The following is a 20,628-nucleotide window of genomic DNA, read 5'->3' as shown; positions in this document are numbered from 1 at the left end:
GAGCAATCGCAATACTCCGCGAAATAAGTCGAAAATTCAATTAAATGGGACTGTAATTAAAATTCATGAAATGCTAACCGTTTCCCGGATGCGTTGTGCTCGACCTTCCCATTTCCCACAACAAATTTGCCTAAAGACAATGTATCGTATAATAAATCCTATTTTCTTTATGTCAAGAGTCATTATAGCAGTAGATAAGAGAATCACGATAGGCACCGAAAATGCACATGCGTCGCACAGAGCGAGCCTACTCCGTAGAGGCGCTACGCTCAGACGGCGCGCGACCGCCACGCTACACGCGCGTAGACCCGCTACGGCCCTACGCAGCACTACTACGGAACTTTTAATACTTTTTTAACTTTCACGTTTATTTGTGTACGGTGTTTTTATTTTCTGACGTTTGATGTGTAGCTGTTGTAGTATGAACACTTAGACTATGGCCCCGTTAAGAGTGCTCAGTGATCTCGCTGATGACTTTCAGAACTTTTCAACGCACCACCCGGAAGAGCGCCATCATTTGAGGCACAGGAATCATTCGCGGGACCACGCAAGGAATCATTTCGTCGATGTCATATCTAATTCTATAATGGAGGTGCTTAATACTAAATTTGTGCCAGAGAACAGTGTTTTACCTGACATGGAGCCTCTGTCCACTCACATGGACGGGGAGAGGCATCCATTGAGGATGAATATAACAATGAACAGGTCTGACTTGGGTGTGATAGACAACGAGTTTATGTACAGACATAATGGGGCGATGACCGCCGTGTACTGTGTGGCTTACTTGCTGGTCTTCATAGTGGGCCTCGTGGGCAACTGCTTCGTGATAGCAGTGGTGTACCGCTCGCCCCGCATGCGAACAGTTACTAACTTTTTCATAGTGAACCTCGCTGTTGCTGATATATTGGTCATCGTGTTTTGTCTCCCAGCTACGCTTATGTCTAACATTTTTGTCCGTGAGTATTTCTTTTAAATTTATGTTTTAGCGTGTTGTTTGATAAAATATTCAATAATAGTAATAAAAGTATGTTAAATATTTTCCTATCGCTTTATGACAGTTTTAGGAAATCATCAGTTATATTACGTAAATAAATATAATTTTAAACCTATAACTTTGCATAACAAGATAAAAGCCTATTTTCTTATAACTTTTTATTGTTTTCGAACAATACGTGAAGATATAAAGGCGAATGTTCCCTAACCTATTTATTGACTTGTCGCGAGCATAAAGAATAAGGGAAATCGATTACGGGGGAATCAATAAATCAAGCTGTTAACCGCTTCCTATGAATCTGGGTAAGAATTTTTTGGAACGCTGACTGTGTGTTTTTTGGAGGTTGTATATATTCTTTAATGACATTTAATGGTTTAACTCGAAATGAAATATTTCTAAATGGCTGGAGAATTAAGAAAGAAGAGATTTATTATTATTCTCTTTCTTAATTGCTTGATGCAGGAGTTCACAAAACATGGAAAAGAAACTCTTTTTATAATAAAATAAATGACATGTGTAAAAAAATATCAATCTTTTTATGACATTTTAAAAGTTCTATGATTTACATAATGACTAGAAAAATAAACAGTCTCGGTAGATATATTTATAATTTTTTCCAAAAGAAAGTCTACAAAATTTGTTAAAAGATCATCTGCATATCGTGCTGCAGCAAGAATTTCAAATATCTTGCTTTACATATTTTTACATGTTATCTGTTACCGCCGTATCTATTTACGACGGAACGTTCCCGAGTTTTATGCACAAAAATAAAATACTAAGAATATTTTTGGCATGTTAAAGTTAATGTGTGTGACTAAGACGCATTTGACTGAGTGAGTTGTAAAATATGTTGAACGTCCATTAAGTTTATTATGATATATTTTACTATATTTGCATGTATTTCGATTTTTATTAATAAAATAAATTGTCATTGCCCGAAAAATTACGTATGGACTTTAAGGAAAATCCTGTTTTTCCCATGCTCGTAGGAATGTTAATTTAGATTTCATTACCCTGGCTTGGGAATGAAGTCACCTTGGCACATAGAGTACAATTACTACTATCATCCCTATGGCGGTATGTTAATATAAAAAAATCATAAAAATATTACGTTTCTCATTTTATCCTATAGGATATCACGGCTCATAGGCAAACCGTTTGACTATAAACGCGACGGTTATAGGTTCAGTTCCCATTTGGGGGGATTTGGGGATTGGATGGTTTTTTTTCATTTCGTCCTTCTGGTAACAAAACTATACTTGGTTTTGAGATCCCAAATGTCTTAAAAACTGAGTTGAAAGTGGAGAACAGAATGTCTTAAACAATAGGCACATCTGCTGCCTGTAAGCGAGGTACAGAGTTTAACTAAAAGAAAAAAATATACAGAAGACGTTAAATTTGGTATAATACTATTATAACATTTGAAACATGTGAACAAAAATTAACTTTATCTCTAACACGTAGACCGGTCGTAATTTCCGTCCCAACACCGAGCGACGCGCGTCCAGCAATTTCCTGCACTTGTCAGCTTCTATTAGTTGCTGGAGTTGTAAGAAAAACTATATAATTTTATAAAACTATACAGTATTTTTTCACTTCAGTTTATTTTATGAGACAGTTTGATAAGATTTGTTCAGTAAAGTGTATTTTTATTGGAATATATCTTGGGATTTTTGAACTGTCTTTATTCCGAAATCTTTTTTTTTTAAATAGAAGTTACTAAGTTATATCTGCAATGGGATGAAGAATAGAACAAAATGTTTTAATAGGTTTTTTTTTGCCAATTCAAGTACCTTTTTATCATTTTTTTTTAAAAGTCCGCTCTAGGGAAACGTAAATTTTTATATATTACTTATATGTATATTAAAGTTAAAAATACATAAATATGTATTTTACTAATAGAAAAATTTGTAAAATACATATTTATTTGAACAAATTGAAAAATACTTAAATATGTATCATACTAATTGTCAGGCTAGAAATATACATATTCCACGAGTAGTTATCCTTAATACTTACGTATTGCTGTCAACACCAATACAAATATTGGAGGGGAAGCTGGAGTGTAATTAAAAAAAATCAATTTCACGCTGTATCGTGTACGTACATGCTTGTTAAGGGTACTCTATTACCATGGAAAAGTTTTGTGTTGTGTTGTTTAGTGAGATTATTTAATATTTTCATTTCTTGAAAATATTAAATATTTTACTTCACCGAGTGGGAATCCGCGTTTAAAGAAACACGGTTGTGCCCCTACGCCACTACGACGGTCGGACGGTGTATTTGATAGTAACGAAGTCTGGACCGAGACCGAGAAGAAACATCTGTGTGGGCAATACAATACAATTTGCGTGAATTTACTTATAACATATGACAAAGCGTGCCACACTTTGCCACGACATCAAAGCGAAATGAAAATATTGAATACTTTATTTCCAAGAATAAGATTCCAACCCACCACTTGTCGCACACTTCTGCCCTTGCCCTTGCAGTCACACGCTTCTGCCCTTGCACCACGAGCCTTGGCTTTAAAAACGCATATTTAATTTAGATTGCACAAACCCCTTAATTTATAAAAAATGAGTTATCTACTTCCCAGCAGAATGTAAAAAAAAACATTTTAACACCATTTCATAAAACAATTTACAATTCTCGTCTCTCAGATCAAAAAGTTCAACAAACTTGCAAAATATTTTTACGGCTCGAAGGACCAAAAATGTGGGATACGCTATAGGTGTGAAAGAGTATCCAGGGAACACCTGGTACGTGCCTACTGCGTTATTACTGAACGTGACGAACACGGACATAGTAGCGTGTCGTTGTTGTTCTATATTGATACTTCCATTTAACATGTTATAGCGTGGGCACTGGAACCTGATAACTTTATAATGCCAGTTGCCACGTGTATGTTTTAATGGTGTTCTTTACTTAGTTCGTAATTGATTGTATACTGTTATTTATTGAACGTATTGGGTTACGTTATTTTATTACTTTGACTAATATGAGTAAACAATAGTTCTCAATAGAGAAAAATTATAGCATCCCCGACTATATTTTGTGGAAAAATTAAGATATATCACATTCCTTATTCTCTCTTTTCGAGTAAATCCGTTTTTAATATCTACGAAGCCCCTTGTTTGATGAGAGTATGTGGCGAAAAATATATTACAGCTTTTTATTATTATTCTTGCTTAGAATTTTTCTTATCGCGAGGTTTCTCCCATTACAGATTTTTATGAAAGTAATGGTATTTTGTATTCTAGATGCCGTCGTAGCCTAATTTGATTGTCTCTCAACGGACACCACGATTGTTGGTTAAAAACCCGTCGGCTTCCTGTAGGACTGCCTCTAAAGACATATTTCAGATTTACTTGTAAAGTGTATGAAATATTTTTATTTTAAGTTTTGAATTGAAATCAAATTCACAACCTTCACGTTTACAACTATACAGTGTCACGCTATCCTGCATCAAAAATAAATACCTGTAAATAATGTTAGTTATGTTAGTATGTTGCAAGTTTTAATTATAATTTTTCTAACTACTTGTTATATCTATTAGCGAAATCTACAACGAAATTCGTAGTAATATTATTTTATACTACGTTACTGTTAACAATACTCATCTAAACCAGAAAAAAACATATCATTATAAAAGAATATCTCCATAAAAATACAATAAAGATAAAAAAAATACTAAAGGTTGACTTACAATAACTCTATAAGCGTATAGCGCTTCCTTTTGTATATACACTCGTATATACTTCTTATATGAAGATTTTATACAGTTTATGAATCACTAGATAATAAAGAAAGCTATTTGCTAAGACATTTACCCGCACTTAGGTCTAGAAAAATAGATCTAGAAATATGAAATGGGTTGACAAATTAAGGTACTAGTCTCCGAAAAGATAATTTAAATGTCTGTATAAAGTTCTATCTAATGGAAAAGCGTTTGACTGTAAATGCGCCGGATGTGGGTTGGATTCTCGTCAGGGGGAGTGACTTATTTTCATTCTCTACGTTTTATTGAAAATCAACGTCGGATTTAGCCTTGTTACAGAAAACAAGGCTAAATCCGACGTTGATTTTCAACACGTAATGGGCGGAAAGTGGGCAATAGAGTGTCGTAGCACTAGGTTCTCTCTTCTTGTTCTGCTGTATGCAGGATAAAGCGTGCAACTAATAAAAGTCCATACAAGTAGAAGAGTGGGTAGACCTGGTCCACCTTGTGTGGGACGTGAACTTGATTTTAATATTGCGTTTATTTATATCTTATTGTTATCTATTTATATACACTTTATGGAATACATTTGAGGTGCGATTGAGTACGCGTGGGCGTAGTAGGTTATTAAAATATTTTTTATCTTTACTTATTAAGCGAATTTAGCAGATAGTAAAGAACCTAGTAAATACTTAACATACACCATTCTCTATATTAAGATGATATTTAATGAGAGCAGTTTTAATTTTGAGTTATCATTATAAGAATTCCTCTAAATGAAAATCGAAGCCATACTCGTATACTATATCTGTTACTTCCTTTTTTTAGATCAATTTCTCAAGGTAGTTCAGCAAAGTACAAAAAAAATTAAGTTTATTACATATATGCATATATTCAGAAAAAAAGAAGAAATTTTTTTAGAAAACCATTGGTCGGTGGATGGTTTTAAGAAGCACAAACTGTCCTAGTTTTGCCTGAGGCGCGGGTTCCAAACCCCTACGTTTAAAATTAGTTAGATCAGTATGATTTCTACTATTATTATATAACAGTCTTATTATGCAACATTATGGTGTTTTAGAAAATATTGAGAAGTTAAATTTGACCTATAAAACGTACCCAAGTTAACAGCGAAGGGACCCAAAGGTCTTTATTAAAAGTTTACCCCAACTTTACGAGGTCGCGGTGTCGAATTAAAAGGCAACAGTTCTAAACAATTTCTAAATCCGGAGGCAAGGTCGTGTCAAAGTTAAACTTGCATAATAATCACGTAGCGTCATTAACATTTTGCTAAGGAATTACCGATTTTGATGTAATTTCTGAGTTTTGTATGTAACTTTTGTTTTAATTCTATGTCATATATGGGTCATAATCAGAAAAGTGGACATTTTCGAATTCGTAACGTAACTGATAAGTAACAATGCTGATAATGTTTGTTACGAAACTGATGTTATAAGGCATTATACACAACAAAATAAGAATATTATATGAATAAAACTATTGGTTTTTTTTATTTAATGAGACACAAATTAAAATTTTAAAGATTCAATCGTTGAATTAATAGATTATAAATGTAAGAAAACATAACAAAGTGACAATATTAACTATATAATAACGCTAGTTCGTAACGTAATCTATACTAATATAATAAAGCGGAAGAGTTTGTTTGTTTGTTTGTTTGTTTGTTTGTTTGAACGCTAAGATCTCTGGATCTACTGGTCCGATTTACATTGTTTTTGTTTTGTATGAAAACTGCATTCTTCAGAAGTGCTATAGGCTATATAACATTACATTACACATATAAACTAATATATTTTAAAGTACTTTCTAATTTGACATGCAATTTATTCTACCATGTTAACAACAACCGTCGCGTCGCTACGCAACCGTTACCGCGACATTTTGATATTCATCCTTATGAAAATAAATATAATAGTCACTTTTAGCATTTTATCTAGATTGAAATTATAGTTTACTGTATATCATTCTAATAAATAATTAAAGAGATGTCACTGATTCAAAATGACCTAGCCTACGGGCGGCATAGTATGAGTATGACCGACGCGAAAATATTCTTATAGTTCAAGCAGGCGTAGCCGCGTCCGAGTCCACTAGTAAACTTATATTTCTAGTTAGAAATCACAAAGTTAATGATAAAATTAAACCCACTTTAAAATATATCAAAATTTGAGTCGTTATCACGGGAATTAAGTTGAATTCTTTGTAAGTGTTTATTTCGCATATCTTCATTAATAGGATTGGTCTGTTTAAGACGTTCTCTATATCTTTTTTGTCTATCAGCATTTGACATAGGAGCCATGACGCTTACTGAAAATAAAAAATAGTTATCAATAGGTATTTAATAATATTTCATGTATATTGTCTAGTACAGAACCTATTTGTTTTTAAATAAAAGCCTCACCCGCTTGAGCTACATATTTATTAATGCACTATCTCCAGAGAAAAAAAAAATTACAAAATCACTACTAATTTCAGGAAGAATAAAAAAATGTTTTTAACTAAATCGGTTAAGCCGTTCTGAGATAAGCGTGCACAAACACATTAAACAAACAAGCAAACAGACAAAAAACTTAAAAATCATTATTTTTGGTTACTTCACGTTATCAAAAGTCACTAATTATTTTTTTCATATGCCAGCATTTTTTTTTATATACATAATCTTCCTATGGTAACGTAATTATGAACTAGGCTTCATATTTTCTCAGTTCCGTTACGTAACGAAATATAACAAAATTGAGAATAAAATCTGAGAAATTCTAACCTTTTTAAATATTTGCTCATAAGCCACGTGTTGCATGTGCAAGCACTGAAGTTCTTTTTTGAGATTTTGTAAAAAGACGCAAATAACATAAACAAGAAAACGAAATTATAGAATACTTACCAAAATAAAAGCCGTTTATAACCCTGAGATGTAATTTCACGCATTCCCTCTAAAACATTTGAACCCCTCAACTGCTGCGAGAACACTACTGGTTGTAGTTACGACAGCATTGACTTTAAGAATTATGGTGCCACAATAAAAAATAATATTAAATATCATTCAAAATAATTGCGTTCATAATTTAATTGTACGTTACTAGCCCTGAGTAACAAAAAGACAATATTTTGGGACAAATTTACTTAACTAATATATACTATTTACTAAATAATATATCAATAAAAGTAGTTCTATTTAATATTATGCATAATGTAAAGTAATATAAACACATCTGAAATCAAATAAAACCATAAATATTCGTAACAAATCTATTTTTAAAAAGTAAAGTGGTGAATGGGACACGAAAAATTGTATGGAAGCATTTTGAAAGGATTTTTGCAACTAACAAAAAATACTATTATTAGCCATAATACATTTAAAATATTACAAAAATCTTTAAGTTAATAAGTAAATTTATCTTAAATGGCAAAATATTTAAGCTATCTTTAAAATTGTATTTTTAAAACGCATTCAAAGTAGCGGGACAAGAAAAGACACAAAATGGTCACTTTTTCTGATTATGACCCATATCTCATTTTGTAGGGTATGCATAGGGAACCTAATATTTTCGATAAATGTTTTGTTTTGACGTGTGTGTGGATGAGTGGATAAATCACTCCTTTGAGTGGTAATCGAACCCGCAATTGCTGCGTTTACCGCCACTGAGCGATTATTCCACGCCAGTCTTACGGGACGAACGACACCGTATTTTTTTTCTTTTCTTTCTCTTCACGTTGTATCCCACAGATAGCAAGGTAGGTTAGGTAGAGGAAACCTAAGGAACTAGCGTTAAGACACTTCGTTTCCCACTTTCCTTTTTCTTTCCTTTTTATTCCACCTCGTTCTCCATTTGCTGAGGTATTGCATGATGTTTGCTCAATTAAATAGCGGAAATGAAAATATAAAATAATTCGTTCCTCCAAGTGAGAATCAAACCCACGACCTTCACGCTTACACTCACACAATTGAGCCCCAGCGCCATGACGGCCTTAATTTTATTAAATAAAACAAAAAAAGAAATACAGTTTCATAAAATCTTACAAAACTTTTATATATATAGAGTGATCCTCTTTAATTAAACTGTAGTTCCAAGTAAGTTAAACTAAACTACCCTGTAGATAGTTTGTTAACTCACCTGCGAAGTTCGGGATCGTTGGCAAATGGTGTTTTAGACGGATATCTTCCTTCTCGGTAAATTGAAATTGTTTAATATATTAACTTAGAGATATATAAGAAGGTCGTAATGGCGCAGTGCTTGTAGGTTCGATTTCAACTAAGGGGATTATTACCTATGCTTAATTTTTTTTTATTTTCTCACCATGGTAACAAGAAGGAGAAGAAGTGATGCCTTGGTACAACCGTGTTACTGTAAACACGACGGTTGTGGTTTCGATTCTCATTTGGGGGAATGACTTATTAGTAATTATTATTTTTATATCTGGAAACAAGGCAAAGCACAAATTCTTCGTTAAAATTTAATACTTTTTTATAAAAATATATATTTCTAAAACATTTTGATAACATATAACCATTAATTAGTACATCATTAATTATCTAAATTATTTAATATAATTGCTATACACTCCATAAACACCCACATAAATTATAGATACATTAACAGATAAATCCACATAAACGTAGTTTAACTTTGTCAAAGCATTCACTCCTAGTTAGTACACTAACGTCTCAATCACCTGTACATTGTAACTAACTTGCCGATTGTTTGCTGATTGCTCAAACTATCGTCGTCCGTCTGTTGACGGGGTAATTGGTACTGGTTTTGGTGTTAGTGTTAGTTATCTAGTAGTATTGCAGAGATATTGCGTCGCGGAACTTAACGCCGCTTAAATATTCATCCCATTCAGCCACTTTTGTTTCTCACTTCCTCGTAGCCTCTAGAGATCGCAGTACCTCCAGAATTCGGAGGTAAGTGGAGAACGGAAGCGTCTTAATGGGAACCAACTGTCTTAACACTAGGTTCCCTCTGTCTAACCTGCTATGTACGGATAAAGCGTGAACCTAAAAAAAATAGCCTAAAAACATCCCATAAATGTCCCTACGTTAGATACAAATATATTAACGAAAATTATATTAATATTCTTCCCTTATAAATATTCTTCCCACGTACTACTAGTACGACATGATGTCTAATCTCAATTACAGCATCCATCAGTCTGGACCACAATCTCGGTAAGGTACTGCTTACTATTATGCATACTATTTTTTATTTTCAACTAGACTGTTAGTGAGATGAAAATGTCTTAGTTGAATTTAGTTGTTTTATATGTTTATTAAATTTACTTGAAGATATACAGAATAGGAGGCATAAGTCTGCGACAAGTTGTAGATTCGATTCTAACTTGAGGAACTTACATATTGTCAATAGTTTCATTATAAAGTAATACACTTAAAAACTACACAGTTAAAAACTAGTTTTTTGTATTAAATGCAATAACTTCAATAATAAATGAACTTTTTTCGATATGATGTCGCAAAAAACAATTATTATTGTGCTATTTGTTGACTCTCCCAAGATACATAAAAAAAAGAACATGAACAAATCGGTTTCTTTAAGAATTGTAATCAAAGATTGGAAATATTATAAAAAAAAGGTTTTAGCAAAATTTCGTTTCAATCGATACGTTTTTTTATTATGAGTAGGCAGTAGAAACTCAGTGTTAAGACACTCCTTTGCCCACACACCGCCCAATTTTCTCGTTGTTGTTACGAGTACCTACATAACGGTAATCAACGCCGCGTTGTCTGTTAAGCAGATCGAGGAGTAAGACATAATTCCCCCCGAGAGAGAATCGAACGCTGAACCGTCATGTTCACAACCTCAATTATTTCATAAAGTACTTTTAAATGTTATTTTCTCACTTTATTCCTTTTAATTTTATTCCATTCATTTGTGCACTCACTGTTAAAAGCATAACCTAAATACCATATAGATGTACGGCAGCACGTGTTATTAAACATCATGTTTAAAAATTAAAAAGTATTTCATTTGGTTTCCGCCGCGTACTAATGGAACGATCGGTTTTAATTAAAACCTTACATTCGTTCAGGTAGAAATGTAATTATTGTAATGAAATCGAGATGACGCTGTTCTTTCTACCAAAGTAAATGTATTTTTTTTATGTCTAAGTTATATTAGTATTATGCGCGGCGTTGAGTTCCGCCTTTCAGCTAGCGTTGTCTGGAAATCGGGCGGAAATTGAATTCTTACACTAAATACTCGTCGCCTACAATGCTATACACGAGAACTTAATTATAGGATTTTTTTATCCCGCAAATAGCAGAGTAGGCAGAGGGGACCTAGTGTTAAGACACTCCGTTCTGTATTTTTTCCTTCCTTTTGCGAAACATTTCGTTTCCAGTGACAATTCCCGAGTAAGAATCGAACCTACAACTATATTTTTAGCTTCACGCTGTATCCCACACATAGCAGGTTAAGTAGAGGGAACCCGGGAAGCCAGTGTTAAATTCAAATTCAAATTCAAAATATTTTTTATTCAAATAAACTATAAGCACTATTGAATCGTCGAATGAACATATGAACAAAAAGCTACCACCGGTTCGGAAGGCAGTTCTGCTGAGAAGAGCCGGCAAGAAACTCAACAGTTAAGACTTTTCGTTCCCATTCAGACATGTTCCCCATTTCCCGCCGAATTTTGGAGGCATTGCGTGCTAAGTGGTGGAACTCAACGCCACGCTTTGCCTAGACATCTGAGCGAAGAAAAAAAGAAAATATAATATTTTATTTCCTCGAGTAGAAATCGAATCCATGACCTGTCGCATTTATAGTAACACGCTCTGGCCTCTGCGCCACGATTGGTCTCACAACACAAGTGGATAATGTTTATAATAATAAATACCTATCATTTTTATGATTCCTTTAACAACAATACAGTGTACTAAAAGGTTATTTAAGATATTTTATCTTTATATTTTTCTAGCGGTGTTTAATAGCCACAAAAATATCCATTTGCTTAGAAAACTTTTATAATGGAATATTTAAAGTTTGCGGCTTAAAGGAAACGTACCTACCAGCGGGAGGGTCGTTGCCTTTGAACATATATTTTTTTAATAATTGTGCTACAGTCACTTAAAATTCTTTGTGAAGTGCTTTTTGTTAATTGGAGAAATTATAAAAGTAAATTTTATTTTTATTAAGGCTTTTTTGCATTTTTAAAGATATGAAGAGTGGAATACACTTGAGAGAGAAAAATACTTTTTTAATAAATCGCATAAAAAAATACGTAGCGAGATATGAACCCGCGCTTCTTACAAGCAGAGTAAGTCGACTAGTAGGTCCTCCTCAGATAAAAACTTCTAAAGCAATGTTATTACAATGAAGTTATTTTTACGAGCGCCCTCGTCTCGCCGGCCACGTCAATGTTCACGACATGCGGATTTCTAAAGTAATCCTTTAATTAAAATTATTTGAGCTATTTTTGGTATCTTTATAATATTTTTATTACCTACAAATTACGTTTTTCTGTGACTTTTTTTCTGGCAAGTGAGTTGTGGCGCAGCGGCACAGCAACCGATTATACATGCGACGGTTGTAGGTTTGATTAGTTCTCTTTTTAGAGAACCACATGATATATCTCTCCGTATTATGCATATGCAAAAAAAACCATATTTATAGTTAATAATTATACATTTTAATATTTATTAAGGAAGGTGTGGGCCTTCTTTCAAAAGTTAAGCATTTTATACGCGATTTCCATACTTAAACATAATTGCTCCAACCTGTGATCTTGAAGCGTAAAACTAGGAAGTAATTTGTATAATAATTGCTTTGAAATGACTCATACAAATGTACTAGTGTAGAACGCGGCCGACAAACCTTCAGTTAAGTCGAGCGTTATTACAGTTAGCGGCAACGGCACTGGCGCGTCTGACTGAACGGGGTTCAATTCCCATTTGGGGTGATGGATTAGGTTCATTTCCTTGCAAGTGGAGTAGTTTGTTACTACGGTTATCTCTGCCTACCTTGCTACATGCGGGATTCAGCGTGTTTCTAAAAAAACCAGGCGCTTTGCCTCGATACTAGAGCGAGGAAATGGAAATACTATAGAAATATATTTCATTTTCTCGATTGGGGGTCAAACCCACAACCGTCGCGGTACAGTCACACCCTTGTGCAGCTGCGCCACGAGGGCCTCACATACTAAGTTCAATCATTTAATAACAAAAATAGCATTAAAGTCAATGACCTGAATGCCGGAACTCAACGCCGCGCTGTCACCAGAGGGTTGAAGTAAAAATAATTCATCCCCCGAATGGGAATCAAATAACCAGGCTTACATAATTAAATTTGTTTTCGAGTTACCGTCGAACAAACAAATAAATTAAGACACACATTAAAAGCAAATGTAACGAAGGTATTAATCCAGGTAATTATAGAGTTTATAACTCTATGTAGGTAGGTACGAGCACCTGCGTGAGTGTCAATAACCTTAGAGCATTCGTCATTGTGTTTACAAGTGAAGAATTACAGCATATGGTAAATTATGAGATTTAAAGTTTTTTTTTTCGTTTCATGCGGAATGCAGCATATAGCAGGGTAGGCAAAGAATCTAGTAACCTTGAGTTAAGAGACTTTCTCCATGTGCCACCCAATTTTGGGTGGTAGCGGAACTTAACGCTGCTCTTTGTTTTGCTACCAATGTGGGGATATATAGGGGAGATATAAATATAATTCATTCCTTAGAATAGGAACCGAGCCCACATACATCACGTTTACAGTCGTACGCTGAGCCACTGCACCAGGATAGTCAAAAAAAAGTTCTACAACCAAAATCGAACTCGCTACCTCCAATACCTCGTATAACAAACTACTGTGCGACAGCGATAGCCTGTAGATTGAAAGTGTTAAACAAATGATTGTGTTTAGATAAGTCTTATTTATTTATTGTCGTGCGGTTCACTTTGTCGGTAGTGAAACTTTTATAGTTATTTACGCGATCGCTCCACGAAGAGAGCTTTTAAAAGTTTTAGCTTTTAAGCTTTTATTTCTATAACAATAAATATCGATTTATTTGTTAATTACATGTTGAATTCGATTGTGGTTTTGATTCAATTTCCATTTATACTAATATAGTAAAGATATTTGTTTGTTTAAGCGCACTGATCTCAGGAACTATCGGTTCGAAATTAAAAATATTTTTGTATTGAATAGTCCCTTTATCGGGTAATGTTATTCACATGTCAATTATAACTTTTAGTTATGCCACAGTTTTTTATCATTTGTTTATTGTGTTAGCATTAAGTAAATTGAGAACGTATAGCTTAGTAGACTGCTTCCAAGAGGCGGCGTTAGAATCCGCCGACGTAAAATAATAAATTTAATTAATTTATAATAAAATAATAATTTCTTGTAGGTCCAACAGAGGCAAAGGAATAAACTTTAATAAGTTAAACAAAAACATAATATATTAGAATATACATTTAAAATTCTAATATATGTAAATTTCCGTGTAAACAAAAGGGTTCGTGAACCCTCACTCTTTGACAGACACTTATACTCAGATATGTTATTTTTCTTGGCGCTGTAAAACCTGATACAGTATCTATATAAAACACACTGAATATTGTAATAGGAGAATGTTCTGAAATATATTCTGTCTAATGACTTGGATGGTTCTATTTTAATATGGACAAACATTTATATTATTAACACAATTTTAAATTAAGCAATGTTTCGGTCGTCGTGGTGTATTTTCTCGTTCTGGTGATACAAAACGCAGCGTTGAGATCCACCAGTATCACATTTGGTTAAAATGTAATAAATAATGTGTCTTGGTCTTGGGAATGATTCTTTAATTATTTTCACATCCTTGAGTGCAAGGATCAGTGAGTTATTAGACAAACCGTGGCTCTATAATTTCACACAATGTCTTGAAATACGGCCGAAGAGTTGGGAAAGGAGGGTCTTAACACTAGCTTCTCTTTCCCTATCCCGCTATATGCGGGATACAGCGTGAACTTGAAAAGAATATAAATTTACCAAAGCCAATTTGTCATCGATAGTTTGTTTTGACGCAGTTCATTCACATGTCACGTAATATGAGATTATTTGCCAAAAATATACGTTTTAACCCTAATGGGAAGGGGTGAAGGCGTATCGCAAGTTTCACATATTCTTAAACGTTATTTATACTTGTTTTTATTATGGGGAAATTGTTTTTTATTAGACTTATTGATATATTTGGGTACCTTAATCTTGTATTGAGGTACTATGAACAATTGAAGAAGTAATAAATATAATTTTTTATTCCATCGCAATTTCGGTTGCGTAAATTAGCGAAACTCAACGCCGCGCTTTTTCTTGTTACTGGAGCGAGGAAATGAAAATAATTCCCGAGTGGAAATTAAACCCACAACTGTCACGTCACGTCACGTCATGTTACTGTAAGTAAGACGCTGTGCCACTGCGCCGCGACGGTCTCACATTTATAAAAACAAATTGTTCCTCTGTCGTTAAAGGTTTTACCGTGAATTATTATACTAGCTTTCTTAGAAAATTGATGATTACAATATCTTTGTTAGGCATAATGATGAATTTCCCCACTTTCATTTCAATGTTGGTTTTGTTAAATTGATTTCGTTAGTACACAATGAAAGGACAATAACCGCGTTCAACGTCCACCGAAGTGACTCGAAATAGAAGTGTTATCGGGCAACCAACTTTCTGTGTATCTAAGTTCCTTGGAGTGTGTAGGCTGTAGCGGGACTCCCCTCCTAACCCTGGAGTGTGGGGAAAAAACATCATATTGCGTTTTATACTGGTTGTTTTTTGATAATCTATATATATAAAAGGACTTGTCCTCACTGACTGAGGTAAGACGCACGCACAGCCTTAACCGCTGATGGTAGAAACGTTAAATTTGGACAAAAGTTTACTTTCATAATCTGGACATCCATTAAGAAGGGATTTTGAAAAATTTTAACCCTAAAGGGGTGAAATAGGAGTTCAAAGTTTGTATGGAAAAAAAATTAAATCGGCACCGATTTTTATAAAATTTGATATTTAGATTTTTAAAAGTATTTAATTGAACACGTGTTTCATCGTTTTCTAGAATTATCCCCCTAAGGGTGCAAATAAGGGGTTGAAAGTTTGTATAGGTTCTTTTTAAATCGTCACCAATTTTCATAAAATTTGTAATTCAGACTTTTAAACGTATATAATTAAACATATGTTACATGGTTTTCTAGAATTCACCCCCTAAGGGTGCAAATAAAGGGTTGAAAGTTTGTATGGAAAAATCTTTAAATCGCCACCGATTTTTATAAAATTTGAAATTTAGACTTCAAAATATTTCATTGAACACATGTTTCATGGGTTATTAGAATTCACCCTTAAATAGGCAAGCGAAGCTGCGCGCGTCCGCTAGTCTATATATATAAAAGGACTTGTTCTCACTGACTGAGGTAAGACGCACGCACAGCCGTAACCGCTGATGGTAGAAACGTTAAATTTGGACAAATGTTTACTTTCGTAATCTGGACATCCACTAAGAAGGGATTTTGAAAAATTTTAACCCTAAAGGGGTGAAATAAGGGTTGAAAATTTGTATGGAAAAAAAATTAAATCGGCACCGATTTTTATAAAATTTGATATTTAGATTTTTAAAAGTATTTAATTGAACACGTGTTTCATCGTTTTCTAGAATTCTCCCCCTAAGAGTGCAAATAAGGGGTTGAAAGTTTGTATGGAAAAATCTTTAAAACGCCACCGATTATTATAAAACTTGAAATTTAGACTCTTAAAATTATTTAATTGAATATGTGTTTCATGGTTTTCTAGAATTCTCCCCCTAAGGGTGCAAATAAGGGGTTGAAAGATTGTATGGTGAAATTTTTAAATCGCCATCGATTTTTATAAAATTTTAAATTTAGACTCTTAAAAATATTTCATTAACCACATGTTTCGTGGTTTATTAGAATTCACCCCTAAATAAGCTAGCGAAGCTGCGCGCGTCCGCTAGTATTTTATAAGACTAATAATAGCTTGGCTTTGCTTAGGGACGTCTCCTCGTTGTGGATTCTCTACTGCAATTTGTAATGGGAAGTGTACTGGGAGTTTGACCTGGTATTTCCCACCGAATTTTTGAAGCGTAGTTCAAAAACTTAAATATCACCCTCTCCACATGGATACATGGAACTCTACTATTGTGGGTTTCCGTAACTTTCTTTTACTCGTCTCACAGCTTTGGAACGGCCTACCTGCGGCAGTGTTTCCAGGTCGATACTACTTGGGTACCTTCAAAAAGCGCGTCTATCTCCATCTCAAAGGCCGGCAACGCACCTGTAACTCCTCTAGTGTTGCACAAGGTCGTGAGCAATTCGACGGAAAGTGGGGAACAGAGTGCCTTAACACTAGGTTCCCTCTGCCTATCTTGCTGTGTGCGGAATACAGAGTACAACATACATATATACTCGTACGTATATATAAATATAAAGTAAACTGCTGACGTCGAAAGAGTTTTACGTTCAATCGTATAGGCGGTTAAAGCTTTACTGCTTTGTTACTTTGCTTTTACAAATTGGACATTTCTTTTTTGTTTTCAGATCTATTCAGTTTGGTATTTATTTATTATATAGTGATTTAATATTTTGTGCGTAGAATCTGGCTACAAGTGCGATGGTTGTAGGTTCGATTCCCTCTCAGGGTAATTATTATTAATTAACTTTCATATAACCATATAAACCAAGCGTTAAAAATGTATCAGTATAAAGAATAATAAAATTGTACAATAATAACACAAATTGATTTTTTTACTTTCATTGAGAAATCCAAGAAGTAATTGCAACGTGATCGCCGTCGGATATTTTTATAACAGGTATTTATTTAGCTCTTTTGTTTTTGTATAGAGATAATAGTGTTGTTATCATTCGGTATAATTATAGTTTTTTAAATATAAGTATGTAAGTATTTGAGTCCATCGCGGTGAAATATTGTCTGGCTGTGCCAAGCACGGTGTTTAGTTCCGCCACTCGTGTAATCTTCTTTACATAATATTCACCCTATCCAATATTTTTATGAGATTAATAAGTCTCTCTTCGAGGCCAGAAGTGGCGCAAGGGCACAAACATGTGACTGTTGGGGCGAATTCCACTCGAGGCATTGAAATATTACATATTTTCATTTGCAAGGGCCTGAGCGAGGAACCTTGCTTCCTTAGGCAAAACGCGTTTTATTTCAGCCACTGCTACATTTGGCGGAAAGTGGGGGGTGGAATATCTTAGCTCTAGGTACCCTCTGCTTACCCTGCTACATGCGGGGTACAGCTTGAAGCTGAAGAAATAACTCCACACTTTTGTAAGGAGGCAAAGCGCGGCGCTGAGTTCAGCTATTGAGCACGCCACCAGAATTTGGAGTGGATAACGGAAGTGTAAATAAGACTCCTCCTCCAGACTAAGGTAGTCAGAGGGAATCTCTGCTCACTCTGCTCTACTCCATTCGGCCTGCTTCAACAATTCTCTATTTAATAATTCTCTATTTCATCTTAGAAAAAAGCGAAACCTGTTTTAAAAAATATCCACGCTGTAATATACGTGCTTAAAGAAATTATAATTAAAGTCACGTCTTTTAACTTTATATAACGAGCTAATTTCATACTTTGCTTTACAAGAAATACGTATTACATATTTTATTTAAGTTTTATGACGATAAATTGGAATATTCTTGAGTGAACGCGGAGATTGACAGCGTTGAGTTCCGCAAAGCGAGGACTTTCTTGTGATTGAACAAACAAATATAAAGTTAGCTTATTAAATGATAAATAATTATTAATTACTTTAAATTTAAATAATGTTTTCTTTCGAAAAGGCTAAAAGTTATTTCGGATCTTTAATATATTTCAGACATTTTTATAAAATAATAATTTAACAAAATGAATGAAACAGTTTGAGGCTATATTTAATTTTAAACTAAATTAACTACAAGTAATTATCACAATAGCGTGTAACTTCTAGAATACTCCTATAGTTGTAACTCATGAAACGCAATTCAATTAGGCTTAATGTGGCATGTGTATATTACATATAGTTCCAACTAACCACCGGTTTCCAATATTTTACACCCTTGTCAAAGTCAGAGAGCTATTTTAATGAACGATCTATCTTAACGAGAGACCGATATGATAGTCTGCATATATGAATAAATTGGTAAGTTATTTTTTTTGCTGCTTTATCCTGTATATAGCAGAGGGAATCTAGTGTTAGGAATTAATTTCATTAGTCATTAACTCAGTTTTTAGACAGCGTTCCCCGAATACCGCAAAATGAAAGCAGGTTATCCATATACGGGACCGGGACGGGACCTATCGACAAGTGCAAACGATTGCTGCCCCTACGGCATGCGTGATCTCCCGTACCCGGAATGCGTACTGTAACAACAAAAGAAAATAAGCTCTTAAGATCTCCTCATTGATATGTCAATTCCAGATATTGAGAGTTGAGTAGCGTAGCTCAACGTTGCGCTTCGTTTTACCAGTACTTTTCTATTGTATGGAACTATAATTTAAGCGTTTTTGTTGTATAGCTATTAGGCTTGAGTCTTTTCCGTTACTCAATATCTAATAACCGGAGAAATAGTCAAAAAGTAAGCAACAGAGTGTCTTAACACTAAGTTCTCTACCCTGTTATATGTTGGACAGTGTGAGCTATCAGTTTTATCGTTAATATTGAATCTTAATGTCCTCATAAAGATGACGCTTTCACTTAGCGACGCGAAAACTATTTTCGTGACCCGTTACTGTAATTGTGTTTAATGGTGTAATCTAAACATATGACGACTTTTTGTTTATTTTGCTTTAGTTTATTGCTTATCTCCCGTTCCGTCTAGCGGCTCTAGAAGAGAAAATGTACACTTATTTTTCTATTTTAATTACGTATTGTAGGCGGAACTCAACTCAACTTTGTATAATCCTACATGGAAGGTGAAAATGTATATTTAACGAATAAAAAACTCTCTGCTAAAAAACTCTCCGTTACTGAAAGGTTGGCATGTACTCCATGTACTCCATATATATAGACGATTATGCTGTGTAGGAAAGCCCTCCGAAAGGATTTCAATTCAAGGACAATTTCTATGGAAATGGCATTTTACTTCTGAAAGTCTAAAGAACTATTATTTAAATATTTGATAGAATTCAATTACAATTAAAGCCTAAAGACAGTTATAACAGACAGACAAAGCTTTAAGCAAAACATAGTCTATATATATAAAAGGACTTGTCCTCACTGACTGAGGTAAGACGCACGCACAGCCGTAATCGCTGATGGTAGAAACATGAAATTTGGACAGATGTTTACTTTCATAATCTGGACATCCACTAAGAAGGGATTTTGAAAAATTTTAACCCTAAAGGGGTAAAATAGGGGTTCAAAGTTTGTATGGAAAAAAAATTAAATCGGCACCGATTTTTATAAAATTTGAAATTTAGATTTTTAAAAGTATTTAATTGGACACGTGTTTCATCGTTTTCTAGAATTCTCCCTATAAGGGTACAAATAAAGGGTTGAAAGTTTGTATGGAAAAATTCTTAAATCGCCACCGATGTTAATAAAATTTAATATTTAGACTCTTAAAAATATTTAATTGAACATGTGTTTCATGGTTTTCTAGAATTCACCCCCTAAGGGTACAAATAAGGGGTTGTAAGTTTGTATGGAAAAATCTTTAAATCGCAACCGATTTTTATAAAATTTGAAATTTAGACTCTTAAAAATATTAAATCGAACACATGTTTCATGGGTTATTAGAATTCACCCTTAAATACGCAAGCGAAGCTGCGCGCGTCCGCTAGTTAACTATAAATGTCAACAAACTATTTATTATAAGTAACACACAGCTAGTTCCAAGAATACGAAAAAAGAATTGACATAGTTCCCTAGAACGAC

At 34.0% G+C, this 20,628-nt stretch overlaps 1 protein-coding gene across 1 annotated transcript in view; it reads left to right on the top strand.

Moving 5' to 3' along the window:
- Positions 1-288: 288 nt before the first annotated feature.
- Positions 289-20,628, top strand: part of LOC146539751 (neuropeptide SIFamide receptor-like) — a 115,914-nt gene continuing 95,574 nt past the window's right edge. The window contains exon 1 of the mRNA XM_085207583.1: positions 289-956. Within this exon, the coding sequence (XP_085063709.1) occupies positions 437-956 (520 nt within the window). The 5' untranslated portion in view covers positions 289-436. The remainder of the gene's footprint in view (positions 957-20,628) is intronic.

This window comes from Heliconius melpomene, chromosome 3, assembly GCF_056956725.1.
Source record: "Heliconius melpomene rosina isolate 202511_hmr_F chromosome 3, ASM5695672v1, whole genome shotgun sequence".
NCBI classification, from domain to species: domain Eukaryota; kingdom Metazoa; phylum Arthropoda; class Insecta; order Lepidoptera; family Nymphalidae; genus Heliconius; species Heliconius melpomene.
Note: the sequence above shows the minus strand (reverse complement) of the source record. Positions and strands in the feature narration are given on the sequence as shown.